The following is a 21,383-nucleotide window of genomic DNA, read 5'->3' as shown; positions in this document are numbered from 1 at the left end:
AAATGAATGGTTGATTAATTGATAGAGATTGTATATAAAAGTGAATAGCCAATAAATTTGAAATTTGAAATTTAATAAAATTTGTATGCTGCCCAATCCCGTAGGACTCTGGGCGGCTTACAGAAACAAGATAAAAAAACATATAAAAATTTAAGAATAAGAATACAGTTATTAAAATTACACACCATCCATACTGTCTAGGTGGGGCTGGACATTAATCAACAGCCCCAGGCCTGCCGGAACATCCAGGTTTTGGTGGCTTTTCGGAAGGCCGGGAGAGTGGTAAGGGTCCGGATCTCTACGGGTAGATTGTTCCACAGAGCCGGCGCAGCTACAGAGAAGGCCCTCCCCCGAGGGGCCGCCAGCCGGCATTGTCTGGCTGACGGCACCCGGAGGAGGCCTAACCTGTGTGATCTTGTTGGTCATAGGGAGGTATGTGGTAGGAGGCGGTCTCTCAGGTAGCCAGGTCCTAAACCATGTAGGGCTTTAAAAGTAATGACTAGCACCTTGAAGTGAGTTTGGAGACCAATAGGGAGCCAGTGCAGCTCGCGGAGGATGGATGTAACATGGGTGTATCTAGGTACACCTAGTATCGCTCGCGCGGCTGCATTCTGGACCAACTGTAGTCTTCGAACACTCTTCAGGGGCAGCCCCATGTAGAGCGCATTACAGTAATCCAGTCGAGGTGACGAGGGCATGAGTGACCATTCAAAGTGCCTCCCATGAATGAAATATGTTGAAATGATTTGGTCAAATAGGGAAAATGAATGAGGATCAAGTCACAAACAAACATGAAAAAAGAGTAATTGAGTATGGGAAAGTTGTGGTTGGATGGAATTGACAGAAATCCAAAAAAAAGAATAAAAGATACAGAGTTGAGAACTGAAAAAACAAATTTGTCACTTCTGCATTATAATTCATTGGCCAAATGTTCTTTTTTACTTGTGCTGCTATTGTTGTTGCTTCTGCTTCTGCTTGTGACAATGAGTATAATAATGTTCTCTGAGCTTGCTAGCTTTCTTGCAGACGTTTCTGTTAGATCAGGTGAATGGAGGAGGCATACTCAGTAGCAACAGCTCTTTATTCAGTGACTGCTATCTACAATACAGCAAAGGTCCTGTACAGCAGCAGCCCTTTTATAGGGCTCCGGTAGAGCCTTCGGCCAATCAGATTTCAATGAGTTCCTGCTGGTAGCAGCCCATCTTGGGGGAAACTACATGGATTCAAGGTACTTAACATATTCAAGTCGTCAGGAAGTTCTTCAGCTGGACAGACGTGGGGGATGTGAGCTCCGAAGAGCTTCACATCAACCGTGTTTGACAAAACTTCTCCAGTGTCCCTTTTTTAGGGGCAGAACCCCCCTGAAAGGTGGGGGGCGAAGAAGGGCAGCATCTTATCAGACCCTGGGGGAAGCAACTGATCCCCCATGGGTTAGAGATTTGCCTATGAATCGGAGTTGGAGTGGCAGTCATTAATATGGCTGACAAGATGCTGTCTTTTTGTCAAGCTAATTGAGCAGGTGGAGACCGGGAGAGATGAGGGCCTGGTAAGAGAATTTTATCTAAACCACAACTATAAATTAAATTTGGAAAAGGCAAAGAAATATTGAGAACATAAATAATACTGATGGTCAGATTGGGACTTTTTTTTTCCTAAAGAAAGGAAGAAAAGAAGGTGGAGGGTTGTAACACACACACCCCTGACCTTTTTTGTTTGAAATGCTTTTGAACAGAACAATAGAAAGCAGAGAAGCAGACAAACTTACTCAATTATAAACGTTAAATTTGGCTTTGGATCTCAACAGAAGCCAATATTTTTACTTTGTTTGAACTCCTTCCAGCTAATATAACCAAAAAAAGGTACGTCCTCTTACAGATGATGGACAATTTAAAACCAACTGCCATAAATCAGAATTTGGAAAAGCAGAGGCAGAGGAAAAAAACTTTTGGCTGATTACAAACTTATTATAAGTGATTTATTTTGAGCAGTGATTGAAGCAAAGAATAAATATCGGACCTGGGTAGTATGAAGGTTTTTTTTTCCTCTTCTCCACTCTCTTCTCTTTTTCCTTTGGAGGATTAAGATATAGAAGATAGCTTCTATTTCGGTCTCAAAGTAGATGGATCTTAAACAGAAGCCAATACTTTTACTTTGTTTGAATCCCTTCCAGCCAATATAACTAAGAAAAAAAGAAGAAGAAAGCATGTTCTCTTATTGATAACTCAACCCTCACTGTGTAGAAATTTTAATTAACTAACTACTACAAATCAGAATTTGGAAAAGTAGAGACAGAGAAAAACTTTTGGCTGACTACAAACTTATTATAAGTGATTTATTTTGAGCAGTGTCTGAAGCAAAGAATAAGTATCGGACCTGGGAATCACAAAAGTTTTTTTTTTCCTTTCTCCTCTCCTCTCTCTACTTTGTTTGCTTGCTGCACAGGACTAAGATGGCGTTAGCTTCTTTTCCAGTTTCAGAGTAAATGGGTTAATTAATATGGACCAGAATTTTGAAATAAGATGTCAGCGTTCCAAATATCATCCAGAATTAAATCAGAGTTCAAGACATAACTTTCATCAAAGTTCCAATTTAATAAGACAGACATGTTGGTATAAACAGTGGAAACCCGAATCTGAAAGGTTGTTGGGTTCCCACCCAGTTGAAAGTTCAAAACCTTGCCCCCACACCCACAAGTCCATCACATGGTCCAATGTTCGTCTGCCACATTGGCATTTCCACCCATCTAGTTCTGGTCAGGTGCAGAGGTGCGGAAAGAAAAGATGACCTTGGGCTTCTAGAAAGGAATGTTTTATTTTGAAAACAAACACATTCTACTCCTTACTATTCCCCCCTCCTGACTCCCCACTAATGAAACAGCATAGAATTTTTTTTTTAGAAAGTGTGGCAGGCCAAAGATTTTAAAAGGAATATGACTGAATGCCTGACAGGCAGCCTCTCCTCAGAAGAACAATGTTTCCTGAAAAGAGAATAACATAAAAGTTAACATAACAAAATTAACCACTTCTTTGCTCCACCCCCACCCCAGGGGGAACCTTTGGCTTATCAGGAAACTTTTTTTTTACTTTTTTATTTTTATTAAACAAACAACGCACACACAAAAAATCATCTTACATAACATCTTGTAGAAAGTGTGTCAATTGGTTATAATTAGCTTTCATGAATCTCTTCCATAGTCATTACTTACATTCATATCAAATGTCAAAGTTCTTAATGAGTCTTACTTTCAACATATCATAGTTCTCATTTGACTGAAATTGTTTTAGTGTCCTTTTGCCTAGAATAATCCATAGTTAAAAACACAACCACCTAATGACATTTCATTAATTATTACAGAGTCATCCAATAGCCTTAAACCTTTATAACATATTCTAAACAAAAATTAGTTGACAAAATTTCTAAGCCCTAAGGATAAGGATAAGGATAAGGGATACAGTGTATGTATGTATGTATGTATGTATGTATGTATGTATGTATGTATGTATGTATGTATATAAATTAACTGTATCCCTTATCCGTATCATTCCATCGTTAGTTGTTATAATTAACAATTAATAACAAAAAATCCTTTACTGTTATATCTATTTTCTTCTCATCAAACCAACATATATGTATACCTTATTGCCCTTATCAATTATTTATTTAACATAACCATCTGTAAGTTACTAAATTACTGCTTACTAATTATAAAACTTATTTAATTTTTTTGTTATCTACTTTCATATATCCAATAACATTACACCTTTATAGCATATTCAAAGTAAGAATTAATTAATTAAATTTCTAAACCTTTTTTCCCCAAATCATTGTTTGAAATTTATATCCAAATTCCTTATATTAAACCAGTACATATATATGTTAACTATAACTTATTATTTCATTATTATTATCATTAATATTTGTTAACAAAATCATTTATTACTTATATCCAACTTCCTCACCTCGAGCCAACATAGAAATATACCTTGTTACCATTATCAACTATTTATTTAAGCAAGCAATCTAAAGAATTACTGAATTCCTACTTACTAATCATCAAACTTAACTATTATTATTTTTTTATTATCAATTTTCATATATCAACCTGTGTCCTTCCAGAAGGCATGTAGTCTTATTTCTTTTGCCATTTGTGGAGTTAATTTTCTATTTATTTCCTTGGTAAAGTTTTTATGGACATCTCTCTGCACCTTGTTGTCTGTTGGATCTCTCAGGTAATCTCAGAGCCCTTTTGCTACTTTAGTTGATTTATCTTTGATTGTCAATCCTGTTTCTGATAAGATTTTTCTCTTTAAAATCATCATTTTTTCTCTTTTTTCTTCTTTTGTGCCTTGAAATTTGGGGTAGAGCTCTGGACCATCCAATTCCCCCCTCCAAACTCCCATTCTTTCGCTTTCAACCACTTTCATTTCAGAAATCAAATCATTAGTTATCTTATCTTTGTGTTCATTTTTCTCTTCAGTTTTTGGAACTCCATCTCCCTCATTTTTTTCTGGTATAAACACTCTCTTCTTGTCAATTCTCCAAGTTACCAATAACTTTTGAATTGCATCCCAAATCTTTTGCAAAGTTAAAGTTTCCTCTTCTGTAAATTGCTCCATGTTCCAAATTGTAAATTACTGCCACTGTAGCTTTAATCTTCACAAGAGAGAGGTTCCCAGTGCTGATAGAGCTCTCAAAAGACAGCTGTGGTAAACAATTTGTGCCCTTGGCTCTTATCATTTTTAGTTACAGAGCTTTGAAGCACGGAAACAGTGAGATCAAAGGAGAAATGGGAACAAAAGCATGGTTTCAGAAAAAAAGCTCTAGCCTGTAGCTTTCGAGCAGCAGAATTAGTATTTTTTCACTTTCTTGCGTTGTCTCAGATTTAGGAGGGGCAAAGTTCTTAAATGGAGTTTAATAGCAAATAATAGATGATTTTTGTAAGAGTAGAGAGGGAGATTTTAGTCCTTAAGTTGAAAAATAAAGCAGGAAGGAGCCAAAGAAGAAAAAACCGGTCTGTTCATTTTAAGCAGAGGGGAGAAAGAGAGAAAAAATTGCGAGGAGCATTTCAATAGTTACAAGAAGAAAAGCATACTACCCAAAACAAAACAATGAAGATCAGTTCCGTCGCTAACTTCTTCTGCTTAAGGATTTAGTTTAGCATAAAAAAGATATTCTTTTGGGCAGTTTTTTTTTCAAAACAGAAAGGATTCACCAGATGATCACACTTTCTCTTTCTGTTTCCTTCCATTCCTTAGCCGTCCCCACTTCATCAGCCTAGGCTGTCTTTTGTCGCCAGCTTGAAGTCCTTCTCTTGTATCAATCAGAGACTTGCATTGTCCCTGATATCAGTAAGAAGTGATCTTCCTGTTCACGATCTCTTCGAGATGGTTTAGGTCCGATTGGACCCCCCAGTGACAAAAGTATCGGCTGCAGTGTCAGAACATCGAGACCGTATGTCCGTACCATAGGGACATTGGCTCCTCCTTCCAGGCTTATTGGGAAACTTCTCACGGAATTCTTTTACTAACTTATCCACTTTTAGGTTCCAGCTTTTCAACCAAGTGACTTCGGACAAAGGGTACCTGTCAGAGCCCTAAAAGTGATACTGCCATTCAATTGGGAGGAAGGGGGCCTCGGAGTTAAATAACTAGCTGTATCTGTAACAACTGAGTTTTACAACTTTACAACTGGTTTCCTGTCACCAGAAAACTGAAGGTCCCAGCACCTCTGAAGGGATGTTTATATGGCTATGTGGGATATCTTACTTTAATGTCTAACTAGAGATAGCCATGGGAACGTGTGTTTTATTCGACTCTCGGGGAAGAAGAGTTAAGGAAACATCTTAACACTTGTATATTGGTCAGAATCTGCATTTGGAAAAAGGGGAGGGGTCATTATCAGTTTAATCCCACTTGTATTGCCTAAAGGGTTTCAGATGCTGCTTTGCCTCTAATAGTTTCCATCCTGCTTGATTAAAGGTTCCTTTTGAAATAATCCATTTCAAGAGTCTTTACTTTCTTAAGTTAGGAGAGAAGCCATTACAGTACCCCTTCCAATGCACTAAATACTGTAAGCGACCCCTATACTGCCTGTAGTCTAAGATTTTTTTCACCTCATAATGTGTTTCCCCTTCTACCACTACAGGAGGAGTGGGAGCTTGGGAGGACAGATTTATGCTGGACCCAATTATTGGTTTCAACAAGCTACAATGAAATACTGGGTAAATTTTCTCTAGAATTCTGGGTAGACTGAGTCAAAATGTAACTGGGTTAATTATCTTCTCTATTGGGAATGAACCTAGAAATTTTGGCCCTAATTTCTTACTAGGCATTCTTAATCTTATGTATTTGGTAGATACAGAAACTTTGTCCCCCACATGGAAGGGAGGTTGGAGCAAGCGATGTTTATCAGCTTGTTCCTGTAGGTTTCTGCTGCATCTGCTAGAGCCTTCTTCATATTTTCCCATCCTTTCTTTAGTGTGTCCATCCATTCATTCAGAGGCATGGAAGAGGGAGGTCCTCTAGACAGCTCAGGCATGGGAACAAATTCCATGCCACTGGTAATCTGGAAATGAGTTAATCCAAGGCTGCTGTGGACAGCATTGCTGTACGCCACTTTGGTGAAAGGTAGCAAGTCCAACCAGTTGTCTTGCTGATAATCCACGTAACACCGGATGTATTGTTTCAGCATCATTTTGGCCCTCTCCGCTGCGCCGTTCATGCTGGAATGAAACACTGAGCTGAGTCCTTGTGTGGACCCAATGGACCTCAGGAACTATCTCCAGAACTTGGTGGTGAACTGAACTCCATGGTCTGAAATGATCCTCTTGGGCACCCCGTGCAGGTGATAAATATGTTTCACAAATATTTTTGCTAATTTCTTTGCAGACAGAAGCCCTGAGCAAGCGATGAAATGCACCTGCTTGGAAAACAAATCAATAACTGTCCAGATTACTTTATTTCCGCTGCTGTCTGGGAGCTCGACGATGAAGTCCATTGTAATATCTTCCCATAGTCGGCTAGGGCTGGCCACTCTTTGTAGTATCCAGGGGATTTCCCCAACCATGTTTTCATCATTGCACAAGTAGCACAGCTTTTTACATAATCTTCCACCTCCGATTTCACCTTTGGCCACCAAAATTGATGCCTGGCGAGGTGGAGCATTTTTAGGAATCTAAAGTGGCCTCTTAGTTTCACATCATGGCTTTGCTGTAGGACTTCCAGCCTCAACCCCACAGGGACATATAGTTTGGACCCCTTCCAGGCTAAGCCACCGCTCATCATTAGAATGTCCTTGTTATTGTTGAACCGGGAGTGCTGCTTTGTACTCGTCAGCTTATTCTGGCTTCGGGTGGTGACCTAGATCTAGCCATTGTGAGGCTTTAGAAGTGAGAAATGCATCTAGACTTTTTTTTAAAAAAAGTGCTTAAATTGAAAAGCCTGCCTAGCATCATTCTGAGGTAAATCAATACTAAATCCATTATTTAATATTTTAAACAAATATTTTATGTTTTAAAAATGAATTATTTCATAACATAACCTTTTCATTCTTAAAAAAATTGCCATATTTAAACCTAAATGTTTCCATTTATGTCTTTCATCTGTTAATCTATGCCAAAATTTCAAAGAAGTCTGATAGTAAGTTTAGGACAAAAAAGGACCTAAAATCAGAAGTTCCTTACTGGTAGTCCTTAACGTATGAATGTTTTTCACACTTATAACTCTTGTAGCCAATCCATGGTTACATGATCAAAATTCAGATGCTTGGCAACTGGCATGTATTTATAACTGTTGCAATGTCCCAGGGACATGTGATCAACTTTGGCAACTTTCTGGCAAGCAAATTCCACGGGGAAGCCAGAATGACTCAACAACCATTACTAACTTAATAACTGCTGTGATTCTCTTAATAACTATAGTAAGAAAGTTCATAAAATGGGCAAAATCATTTAACAATTATCATGCTTAGCAATGGAAATTGTGGGTTCAATTGCAGCAATGGCAATAGCACTTATAGTGCTTTACAGAGTCAGCATATTGCCTCCAACAATCTTGATTCTCATTTTATCTACTTTAGAAAGATAGAAGGCTGAGTTGACCTTGAGCTGGTGAGGATCAAACTCCAGGCTTGGGCAGAATTAGCCTGCAATACTGCAATCTAATCACTGTGCCCCCAAGGCTCTGTGCCAATTGTGGCCCTAAGCTGAGAACTACCAATTTTAAATAAATTTAAAGTTTATTTTAAAATAAATTTAAAATTGCAATGAATACCTCCTTCGTTAAAAAAAATAGGAAATCAAATCCACCTTTCACTTTACCTTATAGTGACAATTTTTTAAGCATATTCTTGCCAATGAAATTTATTCAATAACTTACTCAAGAACTTTATTCAAAATTACAATTTTACTACGAAAAGTTGTTCTCAAAATACAAACTAACCTTGGAGATATATTCAATTATTTATTCCTTTTCTTATACTGAACTGTAAAGGGAAGTCTACATCAACTCTAGGAATACTTTGATTTGTGTCAAAACATAGATTAAGCTAAATAACTTCACACCTTAAGCCTTATACTTTTAAAAATTATTATCATGATCCAGTAACATTAACTCTAATTTATTTCAGACTCTTGAAAACTCTTGAATTAGGAATAGAAAATTCTTCCAACTTGGAACATGTAATGACAAATATTCATTGAGTTCTGTTTCATGGCTGCACTACTTGTAAACCATTAATTAGCTTCATTTTCACAGTCATATGGTTCCTTGCGTTGGCACAGACCATGAATATCTTTAGAAATGCCATATATGAAGATTTCTACACAATCTGGAACTAAGTTCCACAAATGAAGTGCTGAATATTGTATATCTCTTTACATCTCAGGAAATTTCATCAGGACTGTTAATGTTTATACTCCATACATGGATATTGTTTGGGCATTTTGCTAGACTGGGCAGGAATGAAAAGCCTCTTCTTGCAAAATCCAGTAACCCACTTTTTGTTTTTCGAGTCTATAAAAGGCTAAATTAATGGCCATGAATTTGATGGAATCCCACAACTCCCAGCTGACCGTAGAGACAAAAAACAACAACCCCCAGCTGTAACTAATTCATATGAGCGATATCAAGAGCTCCCCTTAGTCCAGATCCAGCTTCCAAATGCCTTTTTGGCTGTAACACCTCCCACTAATCCGTGGAACATCAGTTCACCATTCCTCAACATAAGCTTCCTTGTCTAATCTAAAATTGGAGAATGGGACAGGAGAGCAGTAACCATTCCTTTCTAATTACCTCTTTCTGAAGCTATCCAGCTTTATTATAGGTTTATTATAGGTTTCTGGTTGCCTGTATGACACTGCACTTGCCTTTCACAATGGCTCATAATGGATTCTTGAGTTTTTCCCCCTAGTATCTGATTTTGCATTCTTCTATTCTGTCATCCTTTTTGCATAAAGATCTCATCCACTCAGAATTCCCACAATTCTCTTACTTGTATGTACAGTATGTATGCATACTGTATATGTGAATATAACATTTCTGAATATAAATATGTATGTTTGTGTATTATATTATGTATGTATGTATGTATCAGGTGTGGATTTCTCGCCCCGTTCCAACCGAACCAGTTGGAACAGGACCGGCGGCGTCCTCGTGCATGCGCGCGGTGCACGCATGCGTACTAGCGTATGCGTGACGCTCCAGCTGCTCCTGGAGGATTGCGCAGGTGCTGTATGCGTCCTGCGCATGCGTGGAAGCGCAGAACTCGTCAAAACCGGGTAAGGACCGCGGGCGGGCGGGCGGGCCCTTCCCGGAAGTTACTTACTTCTGGGTTCGCCGACCAACCGGTTCGCAGGGACTGCCGCGAACTGGTTGAAACCCACCCCTGGTATGTATGTATGTATGTATTACACACACACACACACAAACAAACACGCACACGCAGGATATGCAGAGGTGGGTTGCTACTGGTTCACACCATTGTCAGCATGTTTTTTACTAATTGAACTGGCAGCAATTCCGGCAGCATCCCACCCCTGAGTATATGTGTATATACTTATTAAATTTATTTGCTATCTATTTTGTTCCAAGGCAACTTTCTATATAATTATATGGAAAGAAACAGTAGCTTTTTGTGCATATGGGTTGCCTGAAATTTTATTAAAAGGAATCACCACCTCTTACAGCCTGATATTTATTATTCTTTTCTATGAATGAACAAAAAGGCATAGTAGATCAGTAGTTGCTTCATTATACTTTGTATCACTGGTATACAATATATTACGGATGTTAAATGAGATGCAGAAAAAAAATCACAATTTTCAATAATGTACTGAAGAAGGTGCAATTGATCAGTGTAATTATGCACTGCTTAAAAAGGAAATAAATCTACTGGATCATATTATTATATCATTAGACAGCTGGAGAAAAATGTATTACGATTCCATGGTTTTAGCAAATTTGCTTAGTTGCAATCAACTGTATGATAAGAGGACAAATATTGAAGCCTGATTCATCTCTTCTTATTCTGCAGCAAAACTAAGCTACATCATTTGCATTAAATAAATTACAATAGCAAAAGCAAGGAGAGCTGATTCTTGCAGATGAGGAATGTTACATATCAGGAAGGTATAACTCCTTTTCCCTGTATTGTAAATAATTTTTTTCTGATATTCTGTTAATCTGCTATTCTGGAGGAAGAAAACTGCCAGTTACTTTTGATTCTGTATTTTCTGCTTTAGTCATCCAAGGAAGCAAGAGAAATATTCCCAGAATCTAATTTTGCTAGTGTCATGCAATATGACTAGAAATAATAATGACTAGAAATATTTTGTCATTCAAAATGTAGCATTTCTATCTACTTTAATAGTGTAAACAAAGTTTGGAATTTAAACGTGCAATTAATTAAAAGTTGAATTTACAGAAACTTTATTTTTATCTGCATTACTCCAAAGTCTGCCTGCCTGCCTGCCTGCCTGCCTGCCTGCCTGCCTACCTACCTACCTACCTACCTACCTACCTATCTATCTATCACCCATCAAATAAGCAACTCTAGGTGGCAAATAATCATAAAAACAGATAACCAGTTTTAAAAACATGCTATAAAAATTTAATACAAATAGCAAAAGAGATATTATGTTCTGTAGGTATCAACATAAAATAGGTTATGGGACCCCTGACACACTTCAGACCCCAGGAAAATAACCAGGTCTTCAAGACCTTCCAAAAGGCCAATCGAATTATCAGGGCTATCCTAATATGAGGATGAGGGATGTTGAAACAACTGAACACTGTTTAAAGATTGGTTCTGTTGTAGAAGAAAGGACTATACCAGGAACTCCAATAATATTTTCTAACAATTCTCATGCATTAAAAATAACCTTTGTTATTTTGATATATATATATTTCAGTTTGGTTTATTTTGCATTTGAAATTTTGAAAACTACTAAAAATTAAATCCTATGATAAATTATCAATGGGTTAATTCAAGATTTCCTTGGTTCATGATCAGAGCACTCCAATTTTAAGGGAAAACTCTGATATTAAAACTGATTCCCTTTATTTCAACCTTCTTAAGTTTTTGCTGCTGAATCTTTTTAGTATCAGAAACTTTGGAAATCAGGAAGAATGAAAAAAAATGAACAAAAAGATCATATTATGAAAAAAAATGAGCTTGACATGATCAACATAATTACAATGTCAAAAACTGGGCTGTCTTAATAGGACTATAAAAAACAAGATTGCCTTGCTATGAAACTTACTGACTATAATGATAACTAAAATAGCTCATGCTGACTAAATCTATAGTTACTAATTAACAGGTCAAAAGCTTCTCCATATTTTCAAGACTTCAAGGTATGTTTACTTGCTTTTTTATCTTTGAAGAAAAGCTGAAATAATAGATTAGGTCATAGAAAAGGCTATACTAAATAAAATCTATCTTATCCCATCCAGTGTACATGTAATCCCAGGATAGAACAAAGGTAAAGGTTCCCCTCGCACATATGTGCTAGTTGTTCCTGACTCTAGGGGGCTCATCTCCATTTCAATGCTGTCCAAAGATATCTCCGTATATTGTATATAAAATAGTACACTAATAGACCAATATGTATAAGAGGAATATATGTACACATATATAGATATAAGATGTATTGTATATAAATTAGTACATTAGTAGATTAAAATGTATAAAAAAGTATAAGTACATATGTATAGATATAAGATGTATTGCAGATAAATTAGTAGATTAAAATGTATAAAAGTAGTACCGTATTTTTTGGAGTATAAGATGCACCTTACCCCCCCCAAAAGAGGGTGAAAATTTGGGTGTGTCTTATACACCAAATGTAGCCCCACCCACCCACCATCCCCAATCCTTTGGCCTTTGCCTCCCAGCAATTTACCGTATTTTTCAGAGAATAAGATGCATCAATGGTTTGAAGAGGCAAATTAAAAAAAAGTTTTTGCTCTCTGCAGACCTCCCAAAAGTGGCCTATTTTTCATGAAAACGGGCCTGTTCTTTTTTCAAAAAAAGGACATGAATAGTCTTTAGGACTATTAGAGTGCTCCTGGGGGGTGGGGGGCCAAAATCAAGCAAAAAAAAGCCCATTTTTGTGTGAAAATGGCTCTATTTTTTGTCAAAAAAAGGGCATGAATAGTTTTTAGGAGGCTTATAGAGTGCTCCCAAGGGGCTTGGGGGGAGGGGGCAAAATTGAAAACAATAGCCTGTTGTTTGCTCTTTTCTGCCTTCCCCAGCCCCCAGGAGCATTCTGAAAGCCTCCTAAAGGCTATCCACAGCCATTTTGGTGAAGGAGGCAGGGTTTCAGGAGGCAAAAAAATGCTGCATTCAGTGTATAGATGCACCCAGATTTTCAGCCTCTTTTTTGATGGAAAAGGGTGTGTCTTATACTCTGAAAAATACGGTATCTCCTTGCAGCAAATGGGGAAAATGGGGCTTGCGGAGGCGGCAATAGGCTATGGCAATCCCTGCAGCCTGAAATAGCTGATGATCGGGAGGCACATGCTGAAATTGAAAGTGAAACTTGCTGGTTGCTGCAAATAGCAGAGAATAACTATAGTTCCAGAAAGCCACATCAATTTTAACAGCATCTGTACAAGTATAGTCTGAAATGTAATACCACAAACAGTGTATATCATCTGTACTGTTTGCTGTTTGTTGCAAGGAGGCAAATTGCTAAGAGGCAGAAGCAGATTTTTTCCCCTTGTTTTCTTTTCAAAAGCTAGGTGCATCTTATATTTTGAAGTATCTTATACTCTGAAAAATATGGTATATATGTATGGAAAAGAATGTTATAATGGAGGTATAACGATGGAAATATTGCACGCTAGATAATTGTGTTAAAAATTGGAAAAAATGTTCAATAAAATATTATATAAAAAAAGAAACATGTGATATCCAATTGTTTATCTTGTAAAATTGTTCAGTCTTTTTAAACTGACATTTTTATTAAAACATGATAAATTATGGTTCAGGCCATTAAAAAAAAGACACCTCTGTGGTTGAGAGAAATGGGGTTATTTGTGTAAAAGAGAACCTGAGCGACTCCATTTTACAGAACACAAGCTGCACCTTTGTAACACACTAAGCTAAGATCTTATATAGAGGGAACATTTAGGGAAATAACCGAGCTATGAGGTTGATTGAGGAAAAACAGGCCAAATCAACTTGGGCCTCAATGGAAACTGCTGGAGTCAGTTTCAAGATGCTGAAGGGGATTGATTATCTTGTTATGTTCTTATTATTTCCTAATATGGTGGGAAGCAATTGGGGGACTTTCCACTGAGGGTTTTTTTGGGCTGCAAACTGTTTGACTAGTTACCAAGGCATTGTGTAACACGTGTTGTATAATGCAAACTTGTGTAACATGGACATGTAAGGAAGTGGACTGTCACCCCAAAAATGTATTTAAACTCTGTATCCAAAGCTGTCAGACATTCTCTTTCCATCTTTCATGATTGAGAATCCTTTTGCAAAAGCTTACACAATTGTATCCTAAATAAGTTTTGAATTATATCAGAATTTCCATATACTCTTGGGAGTGGCTTATCATTGCCGCCTTCTCAGAAATTCTCAGAAGCTCCAACCTAGCCCACAACTCTTTTATTTTTTGATAGAGTCCTATCCAAATAGTAACAGGTGTGAGCTTTCTGTGGTAACCAAGGTGATCTAGGTAGTGCTACCAGCTGGGAACACAGAAAATTCTAGAAAATTCACTAGTACTAAGAATTCTAAAGCACACATGCAAGTTTTTAGTGAGAATAATATAAACATTTGTTGAATAGGATAATGCTTCTAGAAACATAAGATAATTTCTGGTATGTCAATGAACATTTAGGACTAGGAGTGATATGATATCAGCTGCTACAAAGAAGAGGGGGCCATTAAAACAACAGTGGGTCAACCTATTCTTCCAGGTTCCACCATAAAACCGCGTTCGACTAAAGCGCGCTCGACGAAACCACGTAGCTGACGTCATCACAGGGCGACAACAGAGCGGAGACAGAAGCACGCTGTAAACACTAAACCTAAAATTAACCCCTAAACCTAAACCTAACCCCCCTAAACCTAATCCTAAACCTAACCCTAAACCTAACCCTTAACCTAACCCTAAACCTAACCCTTAACCTAACCCTTAACCTAACCCTTAACCTAACCCTAAACCTAATCCTAACCCTTAACCTAACCCTAACCCTAACCCTTAACCTAACCCTAACCCTAACCCTTAACCTAACCCTAAACCTAACCTAAAGCTAACCCTAAAGCTAACCCTTACCTTAACTTGAATCGGCTTGCTTTCAAAGCGCTATTTAAAGCGCCCTTCTTTCTCCGCTGTTGTTGCCCTGTTGATGATGTCAGCGACGCGATTTAATCGGGCGCGCTTTAGTCGAGCGTGGTTTTGTCGTGCCACGATTCTTCCAAACACCTGCAGACAGGAAGCAATGGGTAGAAACTAATTGAGGAGAGAACCAACCTAGAAATAAGGAGAAATTTCCTGACAGAACAATTAACCAGTAAATAGTTTTGCTTTAGAAGTTGTAGGTGCTCCATCACTGGAGGTTTTCAAGAAGAGATTGCACAGCCATTTGTCTGAAATGGTATGGAGTCTCCTACTTGAGCAGGGGGAGTTAGATTGGAAGACCCAACTCTGTAATTTTATTATTTTCACATCCCACATCTCAATATTAACCTTGGCTATTATGCCATAACTCATGTCATGTTCATTTGATTTCTAAAAACAAGGTATTTCTAATATTTTCTTCCATATCTTCCCAATCTTGGAATGCCGTGTTCTGTTCCACACTTGTAACACGCAGTAGCCTTCACTGAAAGCTCCATGATGTTATAGCATTATAGAGATGGTTATGCCATACAGTATAGCAATGGCATTTTAACTAGATATTCATATTCACAGCAGTGATATCTTCCTTACTAGATAGTATTGAATACTGTCATGTCACACACAGCTAATAGTTTCTGGTGTTATTCACAGAAAAGTGTGGAGGGCTACATGGGGGTGAAGTTACTTTGATTCTTCAAATATTTATATTTCTGAGGATTATAATGTAAACTACAGCAGCAGCAATAGCCAGAACAAATGTGCTAGGAAGACCAGCAAGAGTTTTCCTTTCACTGCTTGGGTACAGGGGTGAAAGTGATTTCAAAACATTCTGTAGTTTATCAGACCCAATGATTGGTTTCACTTGGTCTGTTTTCTGCTCTACAAAGCTCTTGTGCCAAACACAATTGAATCTGGAATTGTTATGGACATTTCTAAGCTCTACAAGCAGCAACTATCCCCCCCCCCCCCTTTCTCGGAAAGAGCTGCAAACTGCCATCTGGTGTCTGATGTGGCTCAATCCATCCACATTACTACTGAGTAGTACCTTGCAAAGCAGAACTAGTGCCTGCCTTAACTGCATGTTCAAGGCACTTCGCTTTCAGCTGGTTTGTCATTCTTTTCCACCGGCAAACTTTCCTGTTATTTTGACACTAAGCAGCGCTAGGAGGCTGCCTCGGCGTCTCCTTTTAATGTCTCTATTCCTCGTTAGTTTCTTCTTCTCAGCTCCCACTGACAAGATGGACATAGGACGCCCGACAACCTGACACACTGCAGGCCCTGCAATCGCCTCTCTTTAACATCTGGTTCTTGGGAGTCTCTCGGCACCTGCAGGCACTCAATGGCTGCAGGAGCAGCTTAGGGCGTTGCCGCGCTTGCAAATTCCGTGTTGGATTCCCACTGCCGTTACTGGGAGCGTGAGCGGCTCCAAAAGACGAGCGACTGAGCAGCCGAGCCTCTCTATTCCTTCGCTTTTTTCCAACGCTTCCCCGCCTACTTTCAGAGCGATTAGTCGAAGACGCCCGCTTGCTGGTGCTGCTGCGTGGCTGTTGATCAACTGATCATGAAGGAATCGGGAGAGGACAGAAAACCCAGGAGCAAATCGCTGCTTCTTCCCGTTCGCTCCTGCTCTGGAGTCTGGAGCTCTGGGCTGGAGGATCAGGTGAGGCGGCTAGGGACGCAGATTCTCCCGGAAAATTGCTGCGCGACGAGAAAAAGGGTCTGGGACACGGCGACCCTCCCACCTTCAACCTTCCTCTCCCGGCCCGATTTTTAATTAGGCGTCCCTGTGCACGTGTTAGCCAATAGCCAGTTTTAAAATGCAGGATCCCCACAGCGACTTATCGTAACATCTTCTAGAGAGTCACCCAACCCTCTTTGAAGCGACGTAGAGCTACAACATTGCTGATTTATCTCTACAAGGAGAGCTGGGTGACTCCAGAAGACGATCCGCTGCACTAAATGAGGCTGGAAGTAAGCAGATGAAGGGAGGGAAAGAAGCGGCGGGCGGGCGGGCGGGCGGGCGGATGGACTGACGGTCGAGACAGTGTGTGGGGAAGGGAGGGGAGGAGAAAGGAGAGGATCACACGTGACGATGCTTACGCGGGAGTGTTTTACCTGCCCACTTTTTAATGTCTTTGGTTCTGTTGGCAGCGGGGAAGGGTTCTTGAGGCTGATGTGTTGTGAACCCCTCGCCTCTCGGATTGTTTGTTTCTGAAGAATGGTAATGTGGTGGCGTTAGACGTAGTGTGAATTTTATGTTGTTATTTCGATGCTCTCTCCCCCCCCCCCGCCGCCCGCACACCTGAAGCGGCAGCTCCCTGTAAAAGTAGACCTGCCAAGCCATAAATTAGAAGACTACTATAAATGTCAGAGCAAGATTGACGGACGTGTATGTGTACATTGGTGAAAATTACATGTCTTGCCAAATTTAGCGCCTCGGAGCTTTTTCCTCTTGCTAAAGAGATTGTCCATGTGCTGGAGAAGCAATAGGATGAACAAGAGGGATAAAGCTGAATGCGTTTATGGAAGTGGGAGAGTTTGAAGACCTTTCTCAATTGGAGGCTACAAGGTCCCAGGTAAGGCTGGACCATGAAACCTGAGATCTACTTCCATAAAGGGAAGAAGCTTGGACTCCCTGGTCCAAGTGCCCCTTCTCACTTTTGGGTGAAGGAAGGAGCAGGATATCTGACATAGGAAAACTTGCCAGGTGCTCCTTGTTTAGTCCCACCCCCCCCCCCACCCCCAAATTCTGCTGCTGTTCTCTGAGGAATTGGTCACATTGCCCTTAACTCTTTCCCCAATTGCCCTCTGTAACTTCTGGTCACCAGCAGCAGTCGGGATTGTTATACTCCTTAGCAATCATTTGGCTGATGTGCTCAGCCCATCCTTTTCCTCTGGTGGTTTGTGTGAATGGAGGAGGGGAAATGGAACTGATCCATGGGTTTTTGGGTCTTCCTTGAATGACGGAGCAGGCTGAAGCTAGGTGATGGTTTCAGAGATTAGCTGATATAATTCTGTTTTTTTTGCCTTGGATGTGTAGGTTATCAATTGCTGCCCCCATGAAGTGGAGATTGAACTGACAGTGGAATTGAAGTTTCAGTTCAGGATTTGGGGGTGAATTCGTGTGAAGAAAAAGGGGAAGAAAACACTGCAGTTACAAAAGGAGAGGAGAATATCTATCTTGCTTATTCTTCGCTCCCTATTTTTTGCCATGAAAAGAAAACAGAAAAGATTTCTGCAAATGACACTGCTATTCCTGGTGACTCTAATATTCCTACCAAATATTGGACTCTGGTCTTTGTATAGGGAAAAACATTTTATGAAATCCACAGTGCTGGGAGAGCAGCAGGTAAGTGAAACAAATGTGATTAAAAGTGGCCGGCAGCAAAGCAAATTGTTTGTGTGTTAAGTGGGGAGTGAAAGTGTCTGTTTAGCTGCTATAAAAAGCGGGGATGGCTCTTAGCAATGATGCATCCTTTAAATTTGAATCTTTTGTTGTGGGAATACTGAATCCACTCTAGGGAGCCTGTGAGGCAGAGGATTTTAAATTAGCTTCACTATTGATTAAAATGAAGTAGAAAAATAATGATGGGATGAGATAGAAAACAAGATTATAGAACTTCTGCCTAAGTATAATATCTGGACCTATTAATTCTGTTTCTCATAAGTCATAACATTGTTTCAGGTGGAACTCAAAAGTTTATAAAGTGAATACATGTATATTTATATGTATATTAGGCTGTATTTTTTTGTATAGAAATCTGTTGAAGCATGTAGATGCAGCTTAAAGCTGATATTACAATATGAATATAATTATCTAATGCAATTATACATTGATCAATAATATCATAGTTTATTGAAGTGGTATAATGATCCTTACTAGTTTGTTTATTGAATAAAACATATGAAGATTCCTTTCTTTCTTCTTGAACTGTTCCAAAGAAATAAGTCAACTTACAAGTTGGTTGTTCATTTCATTGCAAAAAAATCTTCTGACTGGTAAACTTCAATGGGATTTTATTTGAAATGTATTGCAGCCTAATCTTTCTATTCAGAATATTCTTCTGTTTTTTCCTGTTAGAAATGGATTTTGTCTCTTTGGTTCAATTGCTTTATTTCTATTTATAAAGTTTTTTTGTCATGCAGTATTGTTGCTTGATCTTACACTACACAGAAAAGTATGTTTGCAGGCATGCATATAGACACACACACACACACACACACACACACACACACACACACACATTGTTTATGGCTATTCTATCTTCTTGGTGTTACAATGTTCTCTTAACTATATCTAGTTTATGATTCTCTTTGTTATCTGAGATTAATTTTTGCCATAATTTTCAGTTTGTGAAGCATAGCTTTGACATGTAAGCCAAAATAAGGCTTGCATTAAAGTAAGTGCCTTTTAGAGAGTTCTTTTATGCAAAAGTTTAAAGTGCTTCTAATAGGTAAAAAGGTGTAATTATAATGCCAGAGAAATGTTAACTGCAGAATGTTCTCTTTAGATTTTAAGACAACTAAGCACAGAGATTATAAAATACAATTATATTTTATATCAAAACAAGATACTATCACCATATACATTGTTATGTTAATATATTTAATTTTAAGGACTATCAAGTGTATTATTCTTCTACACATTATATAATGATGGATTATTTTGGTCAATAAGAGGTACACTTTTGCATATCAGATTGGTAACTGATAGCATGCTCCATCATTGACTGAATACATATATCTACCGGTAATAAGTTCAGTTTTAAAGTATTTTGAAACATGGTGCTATGTAAAAAGCTTTACTTTCATAAGCAATCAGTCTTTTTATGAGGTGTTTTTAAAGGTTACATTCAAGATTTATAAGTATTTTACAGCAAACATAGGATGTTTACTTGGAAATAACATTTTCTGAGTAGTGCTAATTTCCTAGTAAATATGATAAAATGTTTGTGTGTGAATACAGAAGTCTGGTTCATTACATAAGAATATAAATAAATAGAGTAATAGAGTAATAACTTTTAAACTCATTTTTAAGTGGTGGCCTTTCTATTTGTTGCCCTTCAGGTGTGCTGGTTTCCAACACCTGTCTCCATTACCCATTAGAGAAAGCTGGACAGGATTTAGGAATATTGGTTTAAGACAGTGTAAGAGTATGAATTACAATTCTGAATGTCTTCTAAATAGCATATATTTTTAATTCCTAATCAACTGACAGCCCAATCCGATGCAGTATATTCTGCTGCAGCTTATACAAAATTTGTCTAGAATTGAATTGGAAAGTATAACCATGACCCAAAAGAAATATACATACCAGAATTCTAAACTCTAATCATCAGAGAAGCCTTATCACAACCATAAAAATATGTCCCGTCATACTATTGATTACTCTGCTTCCTAAAAAAACCCCAAATGTCTGACCGATAAACACAACATTTTTTTAAAAAAAGGGGTCATGAAGGAAAATGAGGTAGGTTGCATTGGGACACCAGGTACCATCATTTCAGTTGGCTGGAATTGTAGTCCAGCTCAATACAGTGATTCCTGTCTGAACAAGTCTAGAAGACCTTTCCAACTCTGTTATTCTATTCTTTTGATGTTTTGAAATTTTCCATGAATAAATTGCAGCAATATATATGGAGAAATCAGGGCTGATCAGATTTCTAGAACATGCATTAAATAACATCATGGTTTATCGCTTTGATATTAAAGCAAGAAAAAAAAATAAGAATGTAACATGGCACAAAGTATATGCCCAGAGAACTCTGCTTCAGTTGTGCAAATAGATATTTATTGTACAAGTGGGAATCAAATAAGATGTAGCAATGCACATTTCTATCTGTAAGATATATATATTTTCCGTGGCAAATTACTAGTTTCATGTGACCTACTTTGTAGGAGTGCAAGTAATGGGATTTGGATTCTAAGACCCTAGGTATTTACATAACATAATTTATTTATATTTTAATTTCAGGAAAATGTGTATCAGATTATGGTGCCAACATTTCCTGAACTGTTATCATTTTAGTTGAGTAGAATGATATCTGATTTAAACATTAAAATGCACTTAAATCGGCCTAATCTCAGCTCTATAAAAAGTTTTTTTTCCCTCCTAAGACTACATTGCAGAATACATCTTTGCAATTTTAGTTAAAAGCATGCTATAATATACTGTGGATATTGTGTAAGTACATTGTGGATTTCTACTGAAATATGTAATCCTATAACCATTTATCTGGTTATTTAATAAGATTTCAATCAGAAGTTAAGTCTGAATGAAATCAGTATATTTCAATATACCGATGTGAGAAAATGTGTATGTGATTGCAGTGTAAAACAGCATGTGAAAGGACTGGTAATATGTTAGCTGTTGGCTAAATTATATATGGTTTATAATTAACAAAATTGAAATCAGATACATTTAGTGGGCATATCAACACTGACACGACTGTTCTAGAGATTAAACCTGATAACACTGTATTATAACTAACATTAATATTTGGACATTCTAACGTCTATGGATTTC

At 38.1% G+C, this 21,383-nt stretch overlaps 1 protein-coding gene across 4 annotated transcripts in view; it reads left to right on the top strand.

The window, feature by feature from the left end:
• The first annotated feature begins 16,340 nt into the window (after positions 1-16,340).
• Positions 16,341-21,383, top strand: part of GALNTL6 (polypeptide N-acetylgalactosaminyltransferase like 6) — a 576,396-nt gene continuing 571,353 nt past the window's right edge. For all 4 annotated transcript variants that reach the window (XM_014068575.2, XM_087724585.1, XM_087724584.1 and 1 more), the window contains exons 1-2: positions 16,341-16,517; positions 17,898-18,206. In XM_014068575.2, coding sequence (XP_013924050.2) covers positions 18,069-18,206 — 138 coding nt within the window. In that variant the 5' untranslated portion in view covers positions 16,341-16,517; positions 17,898-18,068. The remainder of the gene's footprint in view (positions 16,518-17,897; positions 18,207-21,383) is intronic.

The sequence above is a fragment of the Thamnophis sirtalis genome, unplaced genomic scaffold (genome assembly GCF_051295495.1).
Source record: "Thamnophis sirtalis isolate CommonGarterSnake01/CBP01778 unplaced genomic scaffold, rThaSir2_p1.2 scaffold_10, whole genome shotgun sequence".
Classification (NCBI taxonomy): Eukaryota; Metazoa; Chordata; class Lepidosauria; order Squamata; family Natricidae; genus Thamnophis; species Thamnophis sirtalis.
The sequence above is the reverse complement of the archived record's forward strand: the minus strand, read 5'-3'. Positions and strand labels throughout refer to the sequence as shown.